This window comes from Oncorhynchus mykiss, chromosome 17 (assembly GCF_013265735.2).
Source record: "Oncorhynchus mykiss isolate Arlee chromosome 17, USDA_OmykA_1.1, whole genome shotgun sequence".
Taxonomy (NCBI): Eukaryota; Metazoa; Chordata; class Actinopteri; order Salmoniformes; family Salmonidae; genus Oncorhynchus; species Oncorhynchus mykiss.
The window spans coordinates 23,469,831-23,490,744 of record NC_048581.1 but is presented as its reverse complement, the minus strand read 5'-3'; the positions used below and the strand labels follow the sequence as shown (position 1 = coordinate 23,490,744).

The 20,914-nt window shown below is 42.8% G+C and overlaps 1 protein-coding gene across 1 annotated transcript in view; it reads right to left on the bottom strand.

Annotated features, from left to right (window-relative positions):
- The window catches only part of LOC110493513 (solute carrier family 2, facilitated glucose transporter member 9), a 27,618-nt gene extending 8,642 nt beyond the window's left edge, over positions 1-18,976 (bottom strand). Inside the window, exons 1-7 of the mRNA XM_021567826.2 lie at positions 18,832-18,976; positions 14,684-14,782; positions 11,160-11,320; positions 5,550-5,674; positions 4,457-4,602; positions 2,730-2,862; positions 2,297-2,484 (exon numbers count right to left, since the gene is read on the bottom strand). Coding sequence (XP_021423501.2) covers positions 2,297-2,484; positions 2,730-2,862; positions 4,457-4,602; positions 5,550-5,674; positions 11,160-11,320; positions 14,684-14,782; positions 18,832-18,876 — 897 coding nt within the window. The 5' untranslated portion in view covers positions 18,877-18,976. The remainder of the gene's footprint in view (positions 1-2,296; positions 2,485-2,729; positions 2,863-4,456; positions 4,603-5,549; positions 5,675-11,159; positions 11,321-14,683; positions 14,783-18,831) is intronic.
- Between the last annotated feature and the right edge of the window lie 1,938 nt (positions 18,977-20,914).

The following is a 20,914-nucleotide window of genomic DNA, read 5'->3' as shown; positions in this document are numbered from 1 at the left end:
GGACCGGTGTGTGTGTGTCTAGGGTGTATTGTACAGTAATGAGGACCTGTGTGTGTGTGTGTGTGTCTAGGGTGTACTGTACAGTAATGAGGACCTGTGTGTGTGTGTGTGTGTGTGTGTGTGTGTGTGTGTGTGTGTGTGTGTGTGTGTGTGTGTGTGTGTGTGTGTGTGTGTGTGTGTGTGTGTGTATTGTACAGTAATGAGAACCAGTGTATGTGTGTCTAGGGTGTATTGTACAGTAATTAGGACCGGTGTGTGTGTGTCTAGGATGTATTGTACAGTAATGAGGACCTGTGTGTGTGTGTGTGTGTGTGTGTGTGTGTGTATTGTACAGTAATGAGGACCAGTGTATGTGTGTCTAGGGTGTATTGTACAGTAATGAGGACCGGTGTGTGTGTGTCTAGGGTGTATTGTACAGTAATGAGGACCTGTGTGTGTGTGTGTGTGTGTCTAGGGTGTATTGTACAGTAATGAGGACCTGTGTGTGTGTGTGTGTCTAGGGTGTATTGTACAGTAATGAGGACCGGTGTGTGTGTGTCTAGGGTGTATTGTACAGTAATGAGGACCTGTGTGTGTGTGTGTGTGTGTCTAGGGTGTATTGTACAGTAATGAGGACCTGTGTGTGTGTGTGTGTCTAGGGTGTATTGTACAGTAATGAGGACCTGTGTGTGTGTGTGTGTGTGTGTGTGTGTGGGTGTGTGTGTGTGTGTGTATTGTACAGTAATGAGGACCAGTGTGTGTGTGTCTAGGGTGTATTGTACATTAATGAGGACCAGTGTGTGTGTGTGTGTCTAGGGTGTATTGTACAGTAATGAGACCAGTGTGTGTGTGTCTAGGGTGTATTGTACATTAATGAGGACCAGTGTGTGTGTGTGTGTCTAGGGTGTATTGTACAGTAATGAGACCAGTGTGTGTGTGTCTAGGGTGTATTGTACAGTAATGAGGACCAGTGTGTGTGTGTCTAGGGTGTATTGTACATTAATGAGGACCAGTGTGTGTGTGTGTGTCTAGGGTGTATTGTACAGTAATGAGACCAGTGTGTGTGTGTCTAGGGTGTATTGTACAGTAATGAGGACCTGTGTGTGTGTGTGTGTGTGTGTGTGTGTGGGTGTGTGTGTGTGTGTGTGTATTGTACAGTAATGAGGACCTGTGTGTGTGTGTGTGTGTGTGTGTGTGTGTGTGTGTGTGTGTATTGTACAGTAATGAGGACCTGTGTGTGTGTGTGTCTAGGGTGTATTGTACAGTAATGAGGACCAGTGTGTGTGTGTCTAGGGTGTATTGTACAGTAATGAGGACCTGTGTGTATGTATGTGTGAGTGTGTGTGTGTGTGTGTGTGTGTCTAGGGTGTATTGTACAGTAATGAGGACCTGTGTGTGTGTGTGTGTGTGTGTGTGTGTGTGTGTGTGTGTGTGTGTGTGTGTCTAGGGTGTATTGTACAGTAATGAGGACCTGTGTGTGTGTGTGTGTGTGTGTGTGTGTGTGTGTGTGTGTGTGTGTGTGTGTGTGTGTGTGTGTGTGTATTGTACAGTAATGAGGACCTGTGTGTGTGTGTGTGTGTGTGTGTGTGTGTGTGTGTGTGTGTGTGTGTGTGTGTGTGTGTGTGTGTGTGTGTGTGTGTGTGTGTGTGTATTGAACAGTAATGAGGACCTGTGTGTGTGTGTGTGTGTGTGTGTGTGTGTGTGTGTGTGTGTGTGTGTGTGTGTGTGTGTGTGTGTGTATTGTACAGTAATGAGGACCTGTGTGTGTGTGTTTCAAGGGTGTATTGTAATGAGGACCTGTGTGTGTGTGTGTGTGTGTGTGTGTGTGTGTGTGTGTGTGTGTGTGTGTGTGTGTGTGTGTGTGTGTGTGTGTGTGTATGTGTGTGTGTGTGTGTGTGTATTGTACAGTAATGAGGACCTGTGTGTGTGTGTGTGTCTAGGGTGTATTGTACAGTAATGAGGACCAGTGTGTGTGTGTCTAGGGTGTATTGTACAGTAATGAGGACCTGTTTGTTTGTGTCTAGGGTGTATTGTACAGTAATGAGGACCTGTGTGTGTGTGTGTGTGTGTCTAGGGTGTATTGTACAGTAATGAGGACCAGTGTGTGTGTGTGTGTGTGTGTGTGTCTAGGGTGTATTGTACAGTAATGAGGCGTGCCCCTGCTTTGTCACTCAGCACCATTGGTTCTAAGTGAGGCTGTAATATATAGTGGTGGTGGTGATAGGGGCATATAGTGTATCCACACACACAGGGACACACACTCTCCTGCATGTATGCATGAATGTATGGACACACACACACACACACACAGACCCACCGCGTCGATACCGGACAGCTGCATGCCGATATTGACCACCACTATAGTGATGACCTGCCAGCGGACGCTCCGGTCCTTCAGCAGACCGATGACCGACACGGTCTGGACCGAGGACATGGACCGCTGCTCCTCCTGCATCTCCTCGATCTCTGCCTGGATGTTCACTTTGGACCGGTACCACTTCAGAGCTGGGGAGAGAATTTCACTTTACTAGACTGGTGAGTACAGCACAGCTAGGGTTGTATACCGTATGGACTATATTGAAATATAAGTCTTTGTTGTATTGGTCTGTGGTCACAGCTTTCCCCCAAAAAATAATATTCCTTACAATAGCAATTCAGGTCTTTAAGGTATTTTACAGCCTACTCTATATGCCAAGAAAATAAATAAATAACTATCAACTATATCCTCCTAATGGACGGAGCCTCCTCACCTGTGATGGTGGCGTGGACATTCCTCTTCTCTATGAGCAGGTACCGCGGGCTCTCTGGGAACCATGGCAACAGCATCAGCTGGAACATTGTGGGGATCACCACCAGAGACAGGAAGAGGGGCCAGTGCTCTTCCTGTTGAGGGGTTAGAGGCCAAAGGATATAGGGTCAGCAAGAGGTCAATATGAGTTTGATATCATTAAAACAATTATATGACAAAGTTTGAAAGAAGGTAGAAACTCTCTGGTATAAAAAGCAGCCAAATAGTGTGCTGAATGGAGATGATCGTAAAAGATGAGTCTACCACGTGGGTCGATACTACTGACTGATCTGATTACTGTAGAACTGGGACACACTGCAGATGTATTCAGATCTCATTCCTTGATAGTTCCGCCTTGAGAGGAGGATATCATTTCTCCAAAGAAAGGTCTGAAATAAAATGAATGTCACATACTCTTCTCTCATTGCAGTGTACTTTTAAAATACCTCCAATGTATAGGCTTTACCAGCACGTCACAGGGTGAGTTTATTCTGTCAAACTCTGAGCGGTTGATTTGGGCCCGGTACAGGGCCCCCCCACATTTATTTATAAATAAATAGGTCAGAAAATAGAGTGACATATCATTTGATAGACATAGACATTGCCTTTTTGGAAATTGAATTAAAATATTACTGCTGGCAATGTCATAAGAATCTCTCCCCCCCACCACCATCATAAAGGCCATATATCATGGATACTGTATATTCATAGAGTATATTAGACTGGTTGGTCAAGTCACCAAAAGTGCAAACATTTAGTATGCATGGAAAGGGTACACCCTGATGGTCAATGTAAAGCAATGAATTTCTTTCTCTATCCACATTACCTTGTATGCATCCTCCACATGCATCCTTAAACTCTCACTCATTTACAATAGGACAAGTGAATGGGATAATAAGTTAGAAGTTTCTTCACTTGTTTGCGTCTTATTTTTTATGTCAGATTTGAAAATCCGTTCAGCCATTTTGGAACAGTGACTCGCTACCCTAACCAACTGGTTTCATGTGGCCATGAGACGTCATGTGTTCTCGTATCTAGTGGACGAACTAGGAATCAGACAGGGGTTATATTTACATCAATGGATCGGTAGAGACTTCATCTTTCTCTTCGTATGCATATAATTCTTGTAATACGAAAAATGATGGCATGGATTTTTGCACAAGCCCTACACTTTTAAAATGGCTGTTTTCCTATGGAAATGTGTGCATGTTTAGAGTGCCACCATTACTTAAAATATATACATATTTTTGGGGGGGAATAGTAATTGGTGACATATTTTATTTCAAACCTAGACAGTAAAAGGTCTTATTCCCCATCCCCCCTCCGTGAAGAAATAAACAACAACAACAAAAATCTGTGCATTTCAAGGGTTTTAGGCCTGCTGCATCTCAGGCTCTGTTTTAGTCACATTATTCACCTTTATCGGAATCCCACAGTTCTCACCTTTGTAACAGTACCAAGCATGTGTTTGTAGGACTTATAGTTTGGAAACCGAAATACACTTTATGAACGTAGTGTACAATATTATGCGGGGTTTAGAAAATGCCACCAGAGGGCGTCAGAGTTTAAGAGGCTACGTTTCATTTGTCTTTACCTCACCAAAAGTTCTTTATCTATTTACGCCAAAGAAAAGACCAACAAAGAAGCTTAACTATGAACTAAGATATTAAGGATAAGATTTTACTGCACCTTTCCCAGTAGTTCATGTAGCCCCAGGATCTGAGCGATGAAGACTCCCAGACAGATAAAGATGCTAGGCACGAGGCCCAGGAAGCCTCGCAGGTTCTTAGGTGCTATCTCCCCAAGATACATTGGCACCACACTCAGAGAGATACCTGGTGGGAGGGGAACAGAGGTGAGAGGTCATAGCGGTTCTTCGGTGCCATCACCCCCAGGTACATAGGTACCACACTCAGAGCGATGCCTGGTGGGAGGGGAACAGAGGTGAGAGGTCATAGAGGTTCTTCGGTGCTATCACCCCCAGGTACATAGGTACCACACTCAGAGAGATACCTGGAGGGAGGGGGATATGTACATTACACAGATCAGATTCAGCACTAGCAGTTAACCTTACAGCTAGCATTGTTGCTGATAAAGGCTGATCATATGTTGTAGAGCAACAGAAAGAAGACCTGATTCATTCAGATAAGTAAAACACAACACACAGAAATGCATACATCAACTGTGTTTATTTAAAGCCCTTTACATCAGCAGAAACCAAGCCTAAAACTCCAAACAGCAAGCAATGCAGGGGTAGAAGCACGGTGGCTAGGAAAAACTCCCTAGAAATGCAGGAACCTAGGAAGAAACCTAGAGAGGAATCAGTCTCTGAGGGGTGGCCAGTCCTCTTCTGGCTGTGCCGGATGGAGATTATAAGAATGCATGGCCATTATGGCCAGATTGCTCCTCCAAGATGTTCAAATGTTCATAGATGACCACCAGGGTCAAATAGCGGTTATAGAGGTTGCAACAGATCAGCACCTCGGGAGTAAATGTCAGTTGGCTTTACATAGCCGAGCATTCAGAGGTCGAGACAGCAGGTGCGGTAGAGAGAGAGACCGAGAGAGAGAGAGAGAGAGTACTTGCGTCAGGTGTCAAGTTACCTACAGTATGTGCTATTGACACCTGACGCAAGTACTCTCTCTCTCTCTCGGCCTTATGATTACCCACTCAAATAGTGTTTCCTAATCCTTACTCAACATGTTAAGGACGGTAGGACATAATGGTATTATTCTCTGTTTGATTTGATTTTGATTTGATTTCTTATCTGTTATTGCATTACCTGAGTGTACTCCTGTGATGAAGCGTCCAACAATGATCATCTCTGGAGAGCCGAAGGTCCTGCTGAAGCCCATGAAGGCTCCACCTATAAACACCAGACATGTGATTCTCACCAGGGTGCCTTTCCTGTAGACAGCAGAACAGTCAGCCTGAGAAACCTTCTACAAACCATTGGCTTCTACATACTGGAAATCCAATATTCTCAAACACCGAATTTAAATGTATGACTTTCGTAACACGAAGAGATGTAGCCTAAGTATGCATGAATGTCTGAATGATTTCCAACATATATCATTTTCCACAGTGTAAATCATTAGTTTTAGATGTTTGACCAGTTTTCCATTGACTTCTCTTTTCCTTTCCCCATTTTCGCAAAAATCTTTTGCTGCCTCAAAATTAAATCTAAAAAGGGATTCAATTATTTTTTCTTCCATACATATCTAAACAACTTACTCCACATTTTAAAAGTCAGAGAAAGTTATCGAACATTTTCCAAATGAGGAAAATATTAAATATCATAAATTGATAAGTCTCCACCCCCCTGAGAAAATACTTGGTGGAAGGACCTTTGTGTTGATGGAATTTATATGAATGACTAGAATATTCCACCCTGAAGCCATATCTACCCTGAAGCCATATAATCGTATGAAATTGGTTAGAATCATGTATAACCATAATTTGTACATATGTCTAGTCTGTACAATATGTCTATAATAGTATCTTAAAAACCGACTGTCTGAGCAAGATTCGGTGCCGACCTTGGCTGGGGCCACTGAGAGTACTTCCCAAGGTCTCGGTCTCCCTATCTTGAGGGAGGATGGGGAGTAAAGTCTCACGGAATCCCCTAAACTTTGTCGGCTGGGTAGCAGGACGTGTGCTAACGTTAGTGTGAATGTGTGCCCGTATGTTTGTGTGAATGTGTGTGCGTGAATTGTTTTGTACAACAGACCAGAACGTTCCCGTGAATAACTATTTTAGCTGGGCCTCTGTCTGCTTCATTTCAATCAGTATCTTACAAATCCTGATCTGGCAGACTGAGTAGTTTGATTGAATTGGTTTATGAACATGGAGAACATAAATCTCTTAACAATTGGTCCTTCGAGAGCCGGATTTCAATATCTGTCCCTGCAGTCTGAAGGTACTAAGCCGAAAACCGTGAGCCGAAAACCGTGCGCCGAAAACCGTGCACAGGCAGGTAATTGACCCGTAAATTAAAGACCTGTCCCTTGACATTGGGGTTCTATAACAGGCCGGTATATATCTAAGGTCGGCAGAGACGGTGACGGAATCTAACCTACATTGCTTTTCCCAGTCTATGAGAAGGTCAGTAAATCTTTATTCATGAATTATGGGGAATTGACGATCGGGCTACATTCAGAAATATATTTGATTTTTTGTGTAGTTTAGGTGTTGATTTTAAAAATCCCACAGGGAACTCTTACATGGTGACCTATGTTTTGAATTTTGTGTAAAGAACCCTGATATAGGTAGTATTCTAGGCAATTGGAAAATAGGAATTGGGTGTAGAGCCACCTAGGCAGCAGGAGAAGGGGGTCCGTAATGACCCAGAGTATCTGTGGCCACTACCAATAAACTGTCTAATGTTGAGACCTAACCGCTAAATTGGTTAAGATACATTAGCCGGTCTAACATACTAAGGTCTAACAGCAATTGATCTGGAGTATATTAGCAGAAAGGTGAGAGTCAGATCTCCGCACATCTAGGTCTGATTATCCAACGAAGAAAGGAAGCCTAATATAGCGGAGGGAGATACGAGATATTAAAGTCAAAAGAACAAGCATCAATAGACAAATAGGCTGCTGACTAGGGATTTACGACCCCTGGAATATTGCTAATAGGTTGTAATACGGGTGAGACCTAATGTGCGATCGACACCTCTATAGATAAAGTTTCAAGAAAGGAAAAACACAGATCCGTAATGGCGCGAAGGTATCTGCACTAAACTATCTATGTTGAGACCTAACCGTTAACTTGGCCAATATACATTAGCCGATCTAATAGTAATTGATCTAAAGTATATTAGCAGGGAGAGAGGCAAGAACTACCGGAGGCGCGCAAAATGGGTCTGACTATCCCACGAAAAGAGACACACATAGATTGTGCAGAAATAACAACTATAGTAATTGGATAACGGGAAAAAGCACATACTTAGATCATAGAAATACATACACACAGATTTGGAGAATAGATCTAGGAACTACAAGGGTTACTAACAATGGGCAGTAAATCCTCAAAGGAGGTCCCGGAATTAATGGGAGATGAGAAATATATGCAGGGAAAAGATAAGAGGAACACCTATTTTGGCCCGACATGGAGGAGGAAGTACGAATTTGACGGACATTTAAATATAGAAAAACTGGAATCAATGATTAAACAAATAAATAGGGTTTGTGGGGACAAGGCAGATAAACAACGGGCAGAGGGGCTAGACACAGCGAGGGTATGGTTAGCCGAGGCGAGGAAGAGAGCTGAGGGAGAAAAGAAAAAGAAGGAAGATTCAAGTTGCCAGCAACAGAGAGCAATAACTCCCACGGCTCCTCTGGAGGTCCCTCATAAGTCTAAATTATAACCCACCCGGATAGACCAGGCGTGGAGAGAGAATCCTGATGATGAGACCGTGGTGGTGAGGAGACGGCAGCCAGTGCATCCCGTCCCACCACTCCGAATAGGGCTAGCTACCATAGGGAAGGTCATGAAAGATTTAACCGAACGAGGACGTAGGATGAACAAGGGGGAAAGAGGTAGAGACAGGGCTTCACCACTCAGAAGGCTGTAGTCGCATAGGGCATGGACACATAGGGATGTAGAAAGAGCGGTGGAAGGAATGATACACCCTAAAACAGGCATGGAAGGATTTAGAAGGGATCTAGAAGGTTTGACAACCAGCTTCAAGTTAAACACAGGAGAAGTGGAGAGAGCGGTACAGCAGTTGGTGGGGAAGGACTGGGCAGCTGTACGAGGGCAATGGGTGCATAACCATTTAATTACAGTGCCATGGGCGGCAGAGGGTGATTACGTTGTTAAAATTACAGAATTGTATAATAATTTGAGGGATTATTATCACCGACACGCAGACTTCTCTAAGGTTTCTGAATGCAGGCAGGGAGATGGTGAGACCATCAGTCAGTCCTTAGAGAGGCTGAAGGATGTGTTTAACGCTGACAGTGGTTTAACAGAGCCCCCCATAGCAGATGGTTTTAACACTGCATATCACCAGCAGCTGAAGAAAGCTTTCCTCAGTGGAATGCGCCCCGAGGTTAGCAGTACCATAAAGAAAACCTTGGTGGGGTGGGGACTAGCAGAACTGGGGGAAGTAACAAGAAATGCAATTCATTATGAACAGCACGGTAAAAGCGAGGAGACTAAGAAGAAGCTGAAAGGGGCAGAATACTTGATGGCCACTCTGGGTGAGATAGCCAGTAAGGGCTCTGACAGAAAGGGATGGAAGGCGAACAGAAGAGGAGATAAGGACAGATATCGAGATAATGAAAGATGTTTTACTTGTAACAAGTCGGGTCACTCTGCTCGGGATTGTGAGGCACCATGCAGGCACTGCAAGAAAGTAGGACACAATCACTGTGATTGTCGTAATAAGAAAGATAGAAGGGACAAAAGAAGCAGGCGCCCACAGCCTGAGTCAAAGGAGGAAGAGGAGGCATGACTAGATTCAGGGGCAGAGGATAGTGGTAGCGAGACAGGAGAGAGGTTTGAATAGTTGAATCGTAAAGATCATGGGATAGTTTCTGGTTATTGATTCTTGGTTTGATAGTTTAGGTAACACCAGTGAATTGGAACAGAAAGTGCAAGTATTCTAACATTATAATCTGTTTGCATTTCGTGGAACCATGTCAGGTTGGTAAAGGGGATTGCAGGTTGAGTTAATTTCATTTTAAAGGGACAGTGCACATTAATCACAGTTGTTTGGTGGAGACAAAAGGGGCCTGACACTGAACCATTGCCTAGAAATGATTCGGAACAATAGGCAGAAATAGTAGCATTGACTAGTGCCTGTGAAATAAGAAAGGAGAGAAAGGTTACTGTTTACTTAGACAAGCACATAGACATTTAAGACCATACAAAGCAGCACAGATAACTCTTAAAGTAGATAAGACACTTGACAGAGAATTGTTAAAGGATAGCCATGACCGAAGGCCCCAGGGAGAATTGGACATGTAGAGAATGAAAGGGGTGCTCCTACAAGATAATGTAAGACATAAGGATAATTTACTAATCTTACCTAAGTCATTGTTTAGATATGTGGCAATATTGATACATGGGCAGAGCCATGTATCAAAGGGGGGATAGAATAGGACACTTTGTGGCCTATTGCATGATAAACGAATAAAATAAATGTTTTTATAGCGTTCCCAACTTACTTGGCGGACACGATTATGGTAACTGAAATATTAGGTCAAGACATTATCCCTAGAGTTAGTTTACTAGGATCTATTTTTATAAATAATGGATGACAGTTTAGCTAATCAGGTATCACAAATAGAAGGCCAGAGTTAGGGACCAGAACAAGTAGACATAGAAGACTGGAAGCAGCCACAGTGGAGGGGGGGGGGGCATACCAAGTACTCCTGGTGACAGCCTTCGCAGTGAGAATAGCTGAAAGAGCTACCTGGGTTAATATCACATATTGCAAGAGGGTAAGACACTGACACTGTCGAACAATCACAGAGTTAGGAGAAGAACCGAATACCAATAGGGTTCGGGGGTTACCTCTCTAACGAAGATTCCCTGACCCCGCCCTATCCTCCCTGTGTGCGTTCATAGAAGTGAAAGTATGGGCTGGCCTCTAGCTGATGATATGTTCTCCGAGAAAGGGTGAGGCTTTACAGGAGTGCTGATTGGTCTGAGCTGTCTTATTGTGGGAGCCATATTCCTAATACACCATGACCCATCCGAGAATGCAGAAGGTGGTAACTTGACCCATAGTTTAGACGATGAGGATTTAGTATTAACCAAGCACAAGAGATCACTTGATCTGGGTAAACAGGAAGTGAGAGTGGAGATCGGGTAGGATGTCTCAGTTGAGTTCTAGGTAGACCAAATAGGGTCTCTGACCCCGTGGCAGTCTAGGACTATGAGCCATTATGGAAGATATCTGTGCAGGTCCACGTGTAGTTCATGGAAACAGGTCTTAGCCCACACAGAGAGAGAGAGAGGGCTACATAAATCCACATACCCGGTATGGAAGAAGATGAAGGTGGGAGTTTTTGACTGTAATCCTGAGCAAGGGAAATATTGCGTAAGCTATCCTCAACATTGTGACCACGCAATTGCACTGTTTGTCTACATAACCTGGTTCAAGAATTCATGACATTACCCTGAAGAAGGCAAAGTGATGCCAGAACATTGGTGTTTTTTTTTTTTTACAAAATAAATGACTGGGATGTTATACATATGGACTGTTCAACTCTCTTTATTTTCATAGCTTACAGTTTATCAGTTTATTCTCTGTTAGTCAGAACCTCTACACTAAATCATTTTCTCTGGGTGTGGGCCAGCTCATGCTTTTTATTATGTCAGTGGCGTGTCAATTATGTCTGGAGGGGCAAGTCTAAGACTTGGGGCTAAGTCTTACCTTCCAAATCTGGTGACTAGTATGCCCACCATGAGGCTGCCCACCATGCCCCCGATGGCAAACACAGACACGGTGACAGAGTAGAACAACGTAAGAGTCTTGTCGTCCAGACCCGTCCCGTTCCTTGCTACCATCGTCTGGTTATAGAATGCCTTGATGTACTGGGAGAGGAGGAAGAGAGGGAGGAAGAGTCAAACATACCATAGATACCATGTCAAGTCAGAAGAAATTGCTAGAAGCAGACACCATTGTCTGGTTGTAAAGCTGCTTTATCAAATCACATTTTATTGGTCACATACACATGGTTAGCAGATGTTAATGCGAGTGTAGCGAGATGCTTGTGCTTCTAGTTCCGACAGTGCAGTAATATCTAACAAGTCATCTAACAATTCCCCAACAACTACCTAATACACACAAATCTAAAGGGGTGAATGAGAATATGTACATATCAGTATATGGATGAGCGATGGCCAAGGGGCATAGGCAAGGTGCAATAGATGGTGGAACGACATTTATTGGATATTTCAAACTTTTTTAACAAATCAAAAACTGAAAAATTGGGCGGGCAAAATTATTCATCCCCTTTACTTTCAGTGCAGCAAACTCTCTCCAGAAGTTCAGTGAGGATCTCTGAATGATCCAATGTTGACCTAAATGACTAATGATGATAAATACAATCCACCTGTGTGTAATCAAGTCTCCATATAAATGCACCTGCACTGTGATAGTCTCAGAGGTCCGTTAAAAGCGCAGAGAGCATCATGAAGAACAAGGAACACACCAGGCAGGTCCGAGATACTGTTGTGAAGAAGTTTAAAGCCGGATTTGGATACAAAAAGATTTCCCAAGCTTTAAACATCCCAAGGAGCACTGTGCAAGCGATAATATTGAAATGGAAGGAGTATCAGACCACTGCAAATCTACCAAGACCTGGCCGTCCCTCTAAACTTTCAGCTCATACAAGGAGAAGACTGATCAGAGATGCAGCCAAGAGGCCCATGATCACTCTGGATGAACTGCAGAGATCTACAGCTGAGGTGGGAGACTCTGTCCATAGGACAACAATCAGTCGTATATTGCACAAATCTGGCCTTTATGGAAGAGTGGCAAGAAGAAAGCCATTTCTTAAAGATATCCATAAAAAGTGTTGTTTAAAGTTTGCCACAAGCCACCTGGGAGACACACCAAACATGTGGAAGAAGGTGCTCTGGTCAGATGAAACCAAAATTGAACTTTTTGGCAACAATGCAAGACGTTATGTTTGGCGTAAAAGCAACACAGCTCATCACCCTGAACACACGATCCCCACTGTCAAACATGGTGATGGCAGCATCATGGTTTGGGCCTCCTTTTTTCAGCAGGGACAGGGAAGATGGTTAAAATTGATGGGAAGATGGATGGAGCCAAATACAGGACCATTCTGGAAGAAAACCTGATGGAGTCTGCAAAAGACCTGAGACTGGGACGGAGATTTGTCTTCCAACAAGACAATGATCCAAAACATAAAGCAAAATCTACAATGGAATGGTTCAAAAATAAACATATCCAGGTGTTAGAATGGCCAAGTCAAAGTCCAGACCTGAATCCAATCGAGAATCTGTGGAAAGAACTGAAAACTGCTGTTCACAAATGCTCTCCATCCAACCTCACTGAGCTCGAGCTGTTTTGCAAGGAGGAATGGGAAAAAATTTCAGTCTCTCGATGTGCAAAACTGATAGAGACATACCCCAAGCGACTTACAGCTGTAATCACAGCAAAAGGTGGCGCTACAAAGTATTAACTTAAGGGGGCTGAATAATTTTGCACTCCCAATTTTTCAGTTTTTGATTTGTTAAAAAAGTTTGAAATATCCAATAAATGTCGTTCCACTTCATAATTGTGTCCCACTTGTTGTTGATTCTTCACAAAAAAATACAGTTTTATATCTTTATGTTTGAAGCCTGAAATGTGGCAAAAGGTCGCAAAGTTCAAGGGGGCCGAATACTTTCGCAAGGCACTGTAATCGATGAACATTCCTAAAATGGTTGTAAGAAGAGGGCGTGAACAGATTTGACAACGGGATTAAATTAAAAACATTGCAATATCACTAAAAACCACCCTGTCCTCATCAACCCCATCATCTTCATCATCACCATCATCAACTACAACAACAACCACAAGAACAGTAACATCAGGTATCCATGAGACAGGGAGGTGGTAGCATTTTCACTCATTTCACCATGCAACAATGCGTCATGTATGGCCTGATTTGCCCCAGTGTCTGTGGGTTAGAGATGAGTATGATGCGTCTCTTCCTTAACGCCCAGGAAGCTCCGATTCAAACTCCCATTAGTCAGCTCTGCAAGCAGCCAGCGGTGGGTAGCCTAGTGGTTCGAGCGTTGGGCCAGTAATCAAAAGGTCACTGGTTCTAATAACTGAGCCGAAAAGGTGAAACTCTACTATGGCTGACCCTGTAAAAAAAAAAAGATTCCCTGCACCTATCCGGTGTGTGACAATAAAACATATATTTTTTTTTCCATGTACAAGCAACCGAAAAAAAATGCATATTCGTCACCTCCAATGTAAATCACTCATTAATGCGACGCAGAAGTCAGAAGTCAGCTGAATACATTGAAGGTGCCGAAAATGTGGCTTTCACATTTTTACTTAGACCTTTTTTTTTCTAACATACTGGCCGTAACAGGAGTACATTAAAATAGTTGCTCGGCGAAACACCATATTTGGTAACAAACGCATTTTGACAGCATAGCGCTTGCAGAGCTGTCTAATGGGAGTTAGACAAGAGACACGGCATACTCATCATCATCATCTCTAACCCAGAGACACTGGGCTGATTCAACTTCAGATACCAATAATTGCTGTGAAAATGTGCGACTGTATTGTCTATGGAAGTGTACGTCAATGGCCATTGTGTGTTATGTTTTTATGACACCATTTTGTCTCCCGTAGACAAATCAATTTAGCTTATAAGATCCCTATCCAAGTCTAAGATGGAAACGCTCTGCAAGAGCAGGCCTTACAACGTCAACCGTTCCCCATTGTGGAAATAACACGGTCTAATGTGAGGCTGACTGAATTGACACAGTTCACACTGAAACGGTTCAACCATCCGGGTCAACACAAATCTACCACAACCAGGAAATCAGGCAACAAGACTCATGGCTCGGTTCACGGGTGAAGTTTCCCCCCTGGGTACAGGCGTAGGATCAGCTTCCCCTCCCCTAATGTAAACGTTAACCAACAGTGGGGGATAGTGGGGGAAATGCAAAAATGACCCCAGATCAGCAATTTCACACTACTCCCATGACTCTAGATGCGAGGAGAGTAGTAACACGGCGTGAACAGAATACTCATGGTGGTAAACCTATACAATACATATGGTGTCTTAGTTTGTGTAGCAGTACATATGTACTTATAAAAAGGATTGGTTCGGTCATGGAGTCTGTATATTCATAATAGGCCTTTCAGTACATGTAGGCCTGCAGTGTCTTATTGCATAGAGATGTTACTGTGGTGCCTCCAACCTCTGCAGGAGAGTTGACGACGGCCAGGTTGTAGCCATAGAGCATGGAGCTACCGAACGAGGCCAGGAAAGCCACGGCCAGCAGCGACTTGGTGAGAGACTAGAGGAAGGAAAAGATGACACAACATTAGGAGATGCTGTACAGGTGTAGGGTCTTCATTTGATCATCCTGTTGCTCCAGGATTATTTTCATGCTGTGAGAAACTGGTCAAATTAAGAACACTGCAAAACCTGATGAGAAACATTCAAGACATCTGATAACATTTGGATAATTGTATCATACAATATGACCAGGGCCCAGAGTTTTTTTCTGAGCACATATACTGTCCAGGAAAACCCATAGGCCCTGGTTACAGGTTATCAGGTAAAACTGGCCTTAGTTGCAGGTTACTAGGTAAAACTGGGCCCTAGTTACAGGTTATCAGGTAAAACCTAGCCCCGATTACAGGTTATCAGGTAAATCCTAGCCCTGATTACAGGTTCAGGTAAAACTGGGCCCTAGTTACAGGTTATCAGGTAAAACTGGGCCCTAGTTACAGGTTATCAGGTAAAACTGGGCCCTAGTTACAGGTTATCAGGTAAAACTGGGCCCTAGTTACAGGTTATCAGGTAAAACTCAGGGTCCTAAATACACTCTTAGAAAAAAGGGATCCAAAATGATTATTTGGCTGTCCCAATAGGATAACCCTTTTTGGTTCCAGGTAGAACCCTTTTGGATTCCATGTAGACCCCTCTGTGGAAAGGGTTCTACATGGAACTAAAAGGGGTTCTTCAAAGGGACCTCCAATGGGGACAGCAGAATAAGCATTTTAGGTTCTAGATAGCACAATTTCTGACCAATATATCTACGATCGTTTCATTAATAGAGTCGTGTGGTGTAGGCCTAAGTGTTGGAGAGAACAGTACAAACTGTGACTGTAAATACTACGAAACAGGTCATTGGGCATTTCAATAGAAAATATACATAACCATAGTTCATTATGCTTAACGATGATTTAAAATCAACCTGTCAACATAACAGCTTTCTGTGATGTACAGAACCAGTTTTCATAGGGAAGCTGACCTGAATGTAGCTACACTACAACACTTACAGTATAGTATTATTGATATTATGAGCATTAAACTGTAGGTTACACTTCATAGATCAGTTCTGGATAAACATTTCTGCAATGCAAGCAATTATTAAGTGAAGTATACAACTTTTACTGTTACTAGGCTACTTTAACAAACACAACCGCTGCCACAAAATGTGTTGCTATAGCCTTGTGACAGACTTGTGACAAATCGAGTAGCTGGCTGGTATGCAAGATTTGGGTGCCCAGATTAGTGCCACTATACAATGACAGCATAGTGTATAAGGGTGTCAGAGTCCGAAATGGTTCATTTAAATTCTTCTATCGGTAGCCGGATTAGTATGGAATTATGAGATTAGTACATGAATTTGCATGTACAAGCATTTAATACATCATAAATAGGGTATGGGTTGGATACTGTCTGGGACAAGGAGAGCTGTACTGTACTGGACCTTGGCCGGACCTGGGTCATGTTTATTGGGCACGAAACAGAAGATAATAGATTGAAAAAGGGAGGGACAACCTGGACTTGTCCAATAAGAATACTTGTTTTCTTTTTCGGTTGCAAAACGTTTTGTTATTCATCTGTTGCGTGCCTGAATGAATACAGCCCTGGTTAGTCAGCCTGCTGGAACTGGTCCAACCCTCGAATCAGTTGGAAGCTACTCAGCTACCACCTGCCAAACACAGAATTACTGTACACGGTTTCAGGTGTTCGTTTTTCCCCAACCTGGTGTAGCAAGAAAAGGCTTGAGGATTTTTTTTTTTTTTTAAATCACACTACAGATAGTTGTAAAAAACATAAACATCTAGAATTGGTTAGGGACAAACTTGACAGTTCAATTGAACAAATTTAATCTAAAATGTAAAGTTGACAGAAAATCCCTTTTACAAGGCCAAACTCTATTCTATTATTCAGAGTGGGACAGAATCAGAGTAGGCTACTACGACCAATAACTACCAGAATCGTTGTGTCAGCATACAAGATAACTACACTAACTTGATTGATGGCTTGCAATGGCTTCTTGATAGCTAGCTATAAGGTTGGGAGACAGGGAACCTACTGTAGCTGGGCTAGCTAAAGCCAACTTCATAACATATCTAGGTGGCTAGTAGTATTACAGAGAAACAACACAAAATTAAAACAAAAAATACAAAAAATATTCTGAGGGGGCACGTGCCCCTGTGCCCCTATGGGCATGACGGCTCTGCATATACTGAGACATACTAGGCTAAGTAGAAGTACTGTGTTATTGTATTCCTAGGGGTGGTGTAGTCGTCAGGAGCCCTGCCTGAACTTGTTCCCCTGTCCAGATGCTGAACTCCAGCACAGCCAGCTTAACTGACACCCCCAGTACACAGGGTCAGTAGCTGAGAGAGGATTTTACTACACCCTACTAACCAAACTTAACCAAACCTCATCAGGAGTACAGCAGAAAGCAACAGAAGCTGCTATATTGCTTTTGGGAGAGTCAGCTGTGGACTGTAGGTATGGGGGTGAATGGTTGAGTGGACTGTAGGTATGGGGGTGAATGGTTGAGTGGACTGTAGCTATGGGGGTGAATGGTTGAGTGGACTGTAGGTATGGGGGTGAATGGTTGAGTGGACTGTAGGTATGGGGGTGAATGGTTGAGTGGACTGTAGGTATGGGGGTGAATGGTTGAGTGGACTGTAGGTATGGGGGTGAATGGTTGAGTGGACTGTAGGTATGGGGGTGAATGGTTGAGTGGACTGTAGGTATGGGGGTGAATGGTTGAGTGGACTGTAGGTATGGGGGTGAATGGTTGAGTGGACTGTAGGTATGGGGGTGAATGGTTGAGTGGACTGTAGGTATGGGGGTGAATGGTTGAGGCAGAGTACAACAAGAATACATAAGGCCAAGAGCTAAAATAATGATCTGGATATGATAGGCTACAACTCCACAGCAGGTGTACAGTAGTAGCCTATAGCATGACTACAAATGCTCAAGATGTACTAATATTTCTATTGGGTGAATGAATAGACGAGTGTAAACAGGTCCAAGGTACCCAGGGCCATTTTATAGTTCCGTATAGAGTTCATAGACTCAAAACATCCTGATGTAAATGTATTTACATAGATGAGATATGGAGCTCAAGCCAAAACAAAAGCTGTCCTTGTCTAAACTGCCTATAAGGATTACTCAAACACTTTGGGGCCTCCCACTCACGTAGTTTTGAAGCTTCCTCTATCTTGCGATCATCGTAAAACAAACAGGCGGAGAAGTTAGGGTGAACAATAAAAAGCACAGTGGAGCATGGCTAGCCTAGGAACCTAATTCAATCTTCTTAAAAAGGGCCAGCGGGAGAGACTAACAGACAACCACACATGAAAATGGCCGAAGAGAGACAATGCAGCATTGTAACATCCAATCGGTCGCTCTAGTCTTCTGACAAGCCTGGATTCAGTGGCTTGTATTGAAGTTCCTAAGATGCTTTAACGATCTTAAAAACACATATTTGTTTCCATTAAAAGTCCCAGTTACAAGGTATCATTTTCTGAGTAAAACGTTGAAAAGGTTGCCATTTATAAGCTCAAGTTGCAGCAGTTTAGATGTTCTGATGCTTTAGCTGGTCTAGATGAGCTGCATTCCTTAGTGAATTGAAAGCACTGGCTGAGAGATGAATGCAGAGAGGTTTAAACCACGGAGCAGAATGCACTGTAGGCTACAACAACACATGCACAGTAATGTGTATTGGGCTAGGGTTTGAAGTCCACTACAATAGGCCAACAACGTTGCCATGCCATCATATACATTCAAAGAAATCTGAAAGTAAGCCATACTGTATATAAGACATATTTGTAGCCTACCATATATGGCCATAAAAGGGAAATGGCAAGCATGCTTTTAAGGGCCAAAAATATATTGAAAGCCAGTTAGATCTCCAATGTGTAGTGTATCTCATATTCCTTATAAAAATGGAAAAAGTGATATACTTGTCGAGAAGGCACAACTGTTAGAAAAGTGCTGAAAGAAAATCTAGTCAGTCTTTGTATGAAATAATCAAAAATCCAGAGGAATCAATAAGCCAATTATTAAAACAGAATCAACACTTACCCCCACACATTTCCCATCTTCTGCTAATAATACTTCCTCTGCCATCTATGAACTCATCAATAAATGCTCCCCCGGGTTTGCGGTGCGGTTTTAAAAGAAAGGAATGTTTATCCTACAATACTTTTTATACCACAGGCATCTCCATCCATGTTATTTTGGGTGGAAAGAGGCGGGTTTTGACGACTGACATAATTGAGAAGTTGTGAAAGCTTCTGCCCACCAATCCGCGGAGCACAAAGCCTACAGGTCCCTCCCAGTAGCAAACCAACCTCCTCGGTTCTGCTTGACGGACTGCAGGCCATCACATGATGGTTGTCAGCGTGACTCTCCAAGGCGAGGGCGACTACCATAGTGAATTCAATCAGCTTTGCCTCTGTTAATGTGTTGTTAAGAGCCTTCTGAGAAAAACCGACTGGAGGTTAGACTCATAAGTGTATTGAATAAATACCTAAAAGGGAAACAATGCTTCATGCTAGTCTAAAGTGCATTATTGTAAAAAAATATATTTAAAAAATGATCGCCAACATTAAAGGCCTACAACCTACAATGTCCTTCATACATTTCGGCTATACATCGTGCTCAAATTGTCATTCAGTAGACACTGTGTAACAAGTGCGCTGAGAGTCAGGAAGCAAGTTCAGGGAGTGAGTATTTTAATAAATAAAACAAACACAAACAACGCACCGACATGCAAACAGAGTCAACAACACCCGAGGAAAGAACCAAAGGGAGTGACAGATATAGGGAAGGTAATCAAGGAGGTGATGGAGTCCAGGTGAGTGTCATCAGGCACAGGTGTGTGGGACGATGGTGACAGGTGTGCGGGATAATCAGCAGCCTGATGACCTAGAGGCCGGGGAGGGAGTATATGTGACACACTGATTCATAAACATAGTAGATAGGTTAGCCTACGATACATATTAATGTATCAAATGAAATCAAATGTTTTTGGTCACATACACATATTTAGCAGATGTTACTGCCGGGGTAGCAAAATGCTTGTGTTCCTAACAGTGTAGTAGTATATCACAATTCATGTACAGTACCAGTCAAAAGTTTGGACACACCTACTCATTGCAGGTTTTGTGTTTATTTTACTATTTTCTACATTGTAGAATAGTAGTGAAGACATCCAAACTTTGAAAAAACTCAAATGGAATCATGTAGTAACCAAAAAAGTGTTGAACAAATCAAAATATGTTTTATATTTGAGATTCTTCAAAGTAGCCACCCTTTGCCTTGATCACAGCTTTGCACACTTAAGATTCTAAAATCAGCTTCATGCGGTAGTCTTTTCAATTAACAGGTGTGACTTGTTATTAGTTAATTTGTGGAATTTCTTTCCTTCTTAATGTGTTTGAGCCAATTAGTTTTGTTCTGACGAGGTAGGGATGGTATACAGAAGATAGCCCTATTTGGTAAAAGACCAAGTCCATATTATGGCAAGAACAGCTCAAATAAGCAAAGAGAAAAAAACAGTCCATCGTTACTTTAAGACATGAGGGTCAGTCAATACGGAACATTTCAAGAACTTTGAAAGTTTCTTCAAGTGCAGTCGCAAAAACCATCAAGCGCTATGATGAAACTAGCTCTCATGAGGACCGCCACAGGAAAGGAAGACCCAGAGTTACCTTTGCTGCAGAGGATAAGTTCATTAGATTTACCAGCCTCAGAAATTGGCAATCAACTGCACCTCAGATTGCAGCCCAAATAATAGCTTCACAGAGTTCAAGTAACAGACGCATCTCAACATCAACTGTCTAGAGGAGACTGTTTGAATCAGGCTTTCTTGGTTGAATTGCTGCAAAGAAACCACTACTAAAGGATGACAATAATAAGAAAAGACTTGCTTGGACTAAGAAACCTGAGAAATAGACATTAGACTGGTGGAAATCTGTCCTTTGGTCTGCAGTCCAAATTTAAGATTTTTGGTTCCAACAGTGTCTTTGTAGGTGAACAGATGATCTCCACATGTGTGGTTCCCACCGTGAAGCATGGAGGAGGTTTAGGGGTGCTTTGCTCGTGACACTGTCAGTGATTTTATTTAGAATTCACGGCACACTTAACGAGCATGGCTACCACA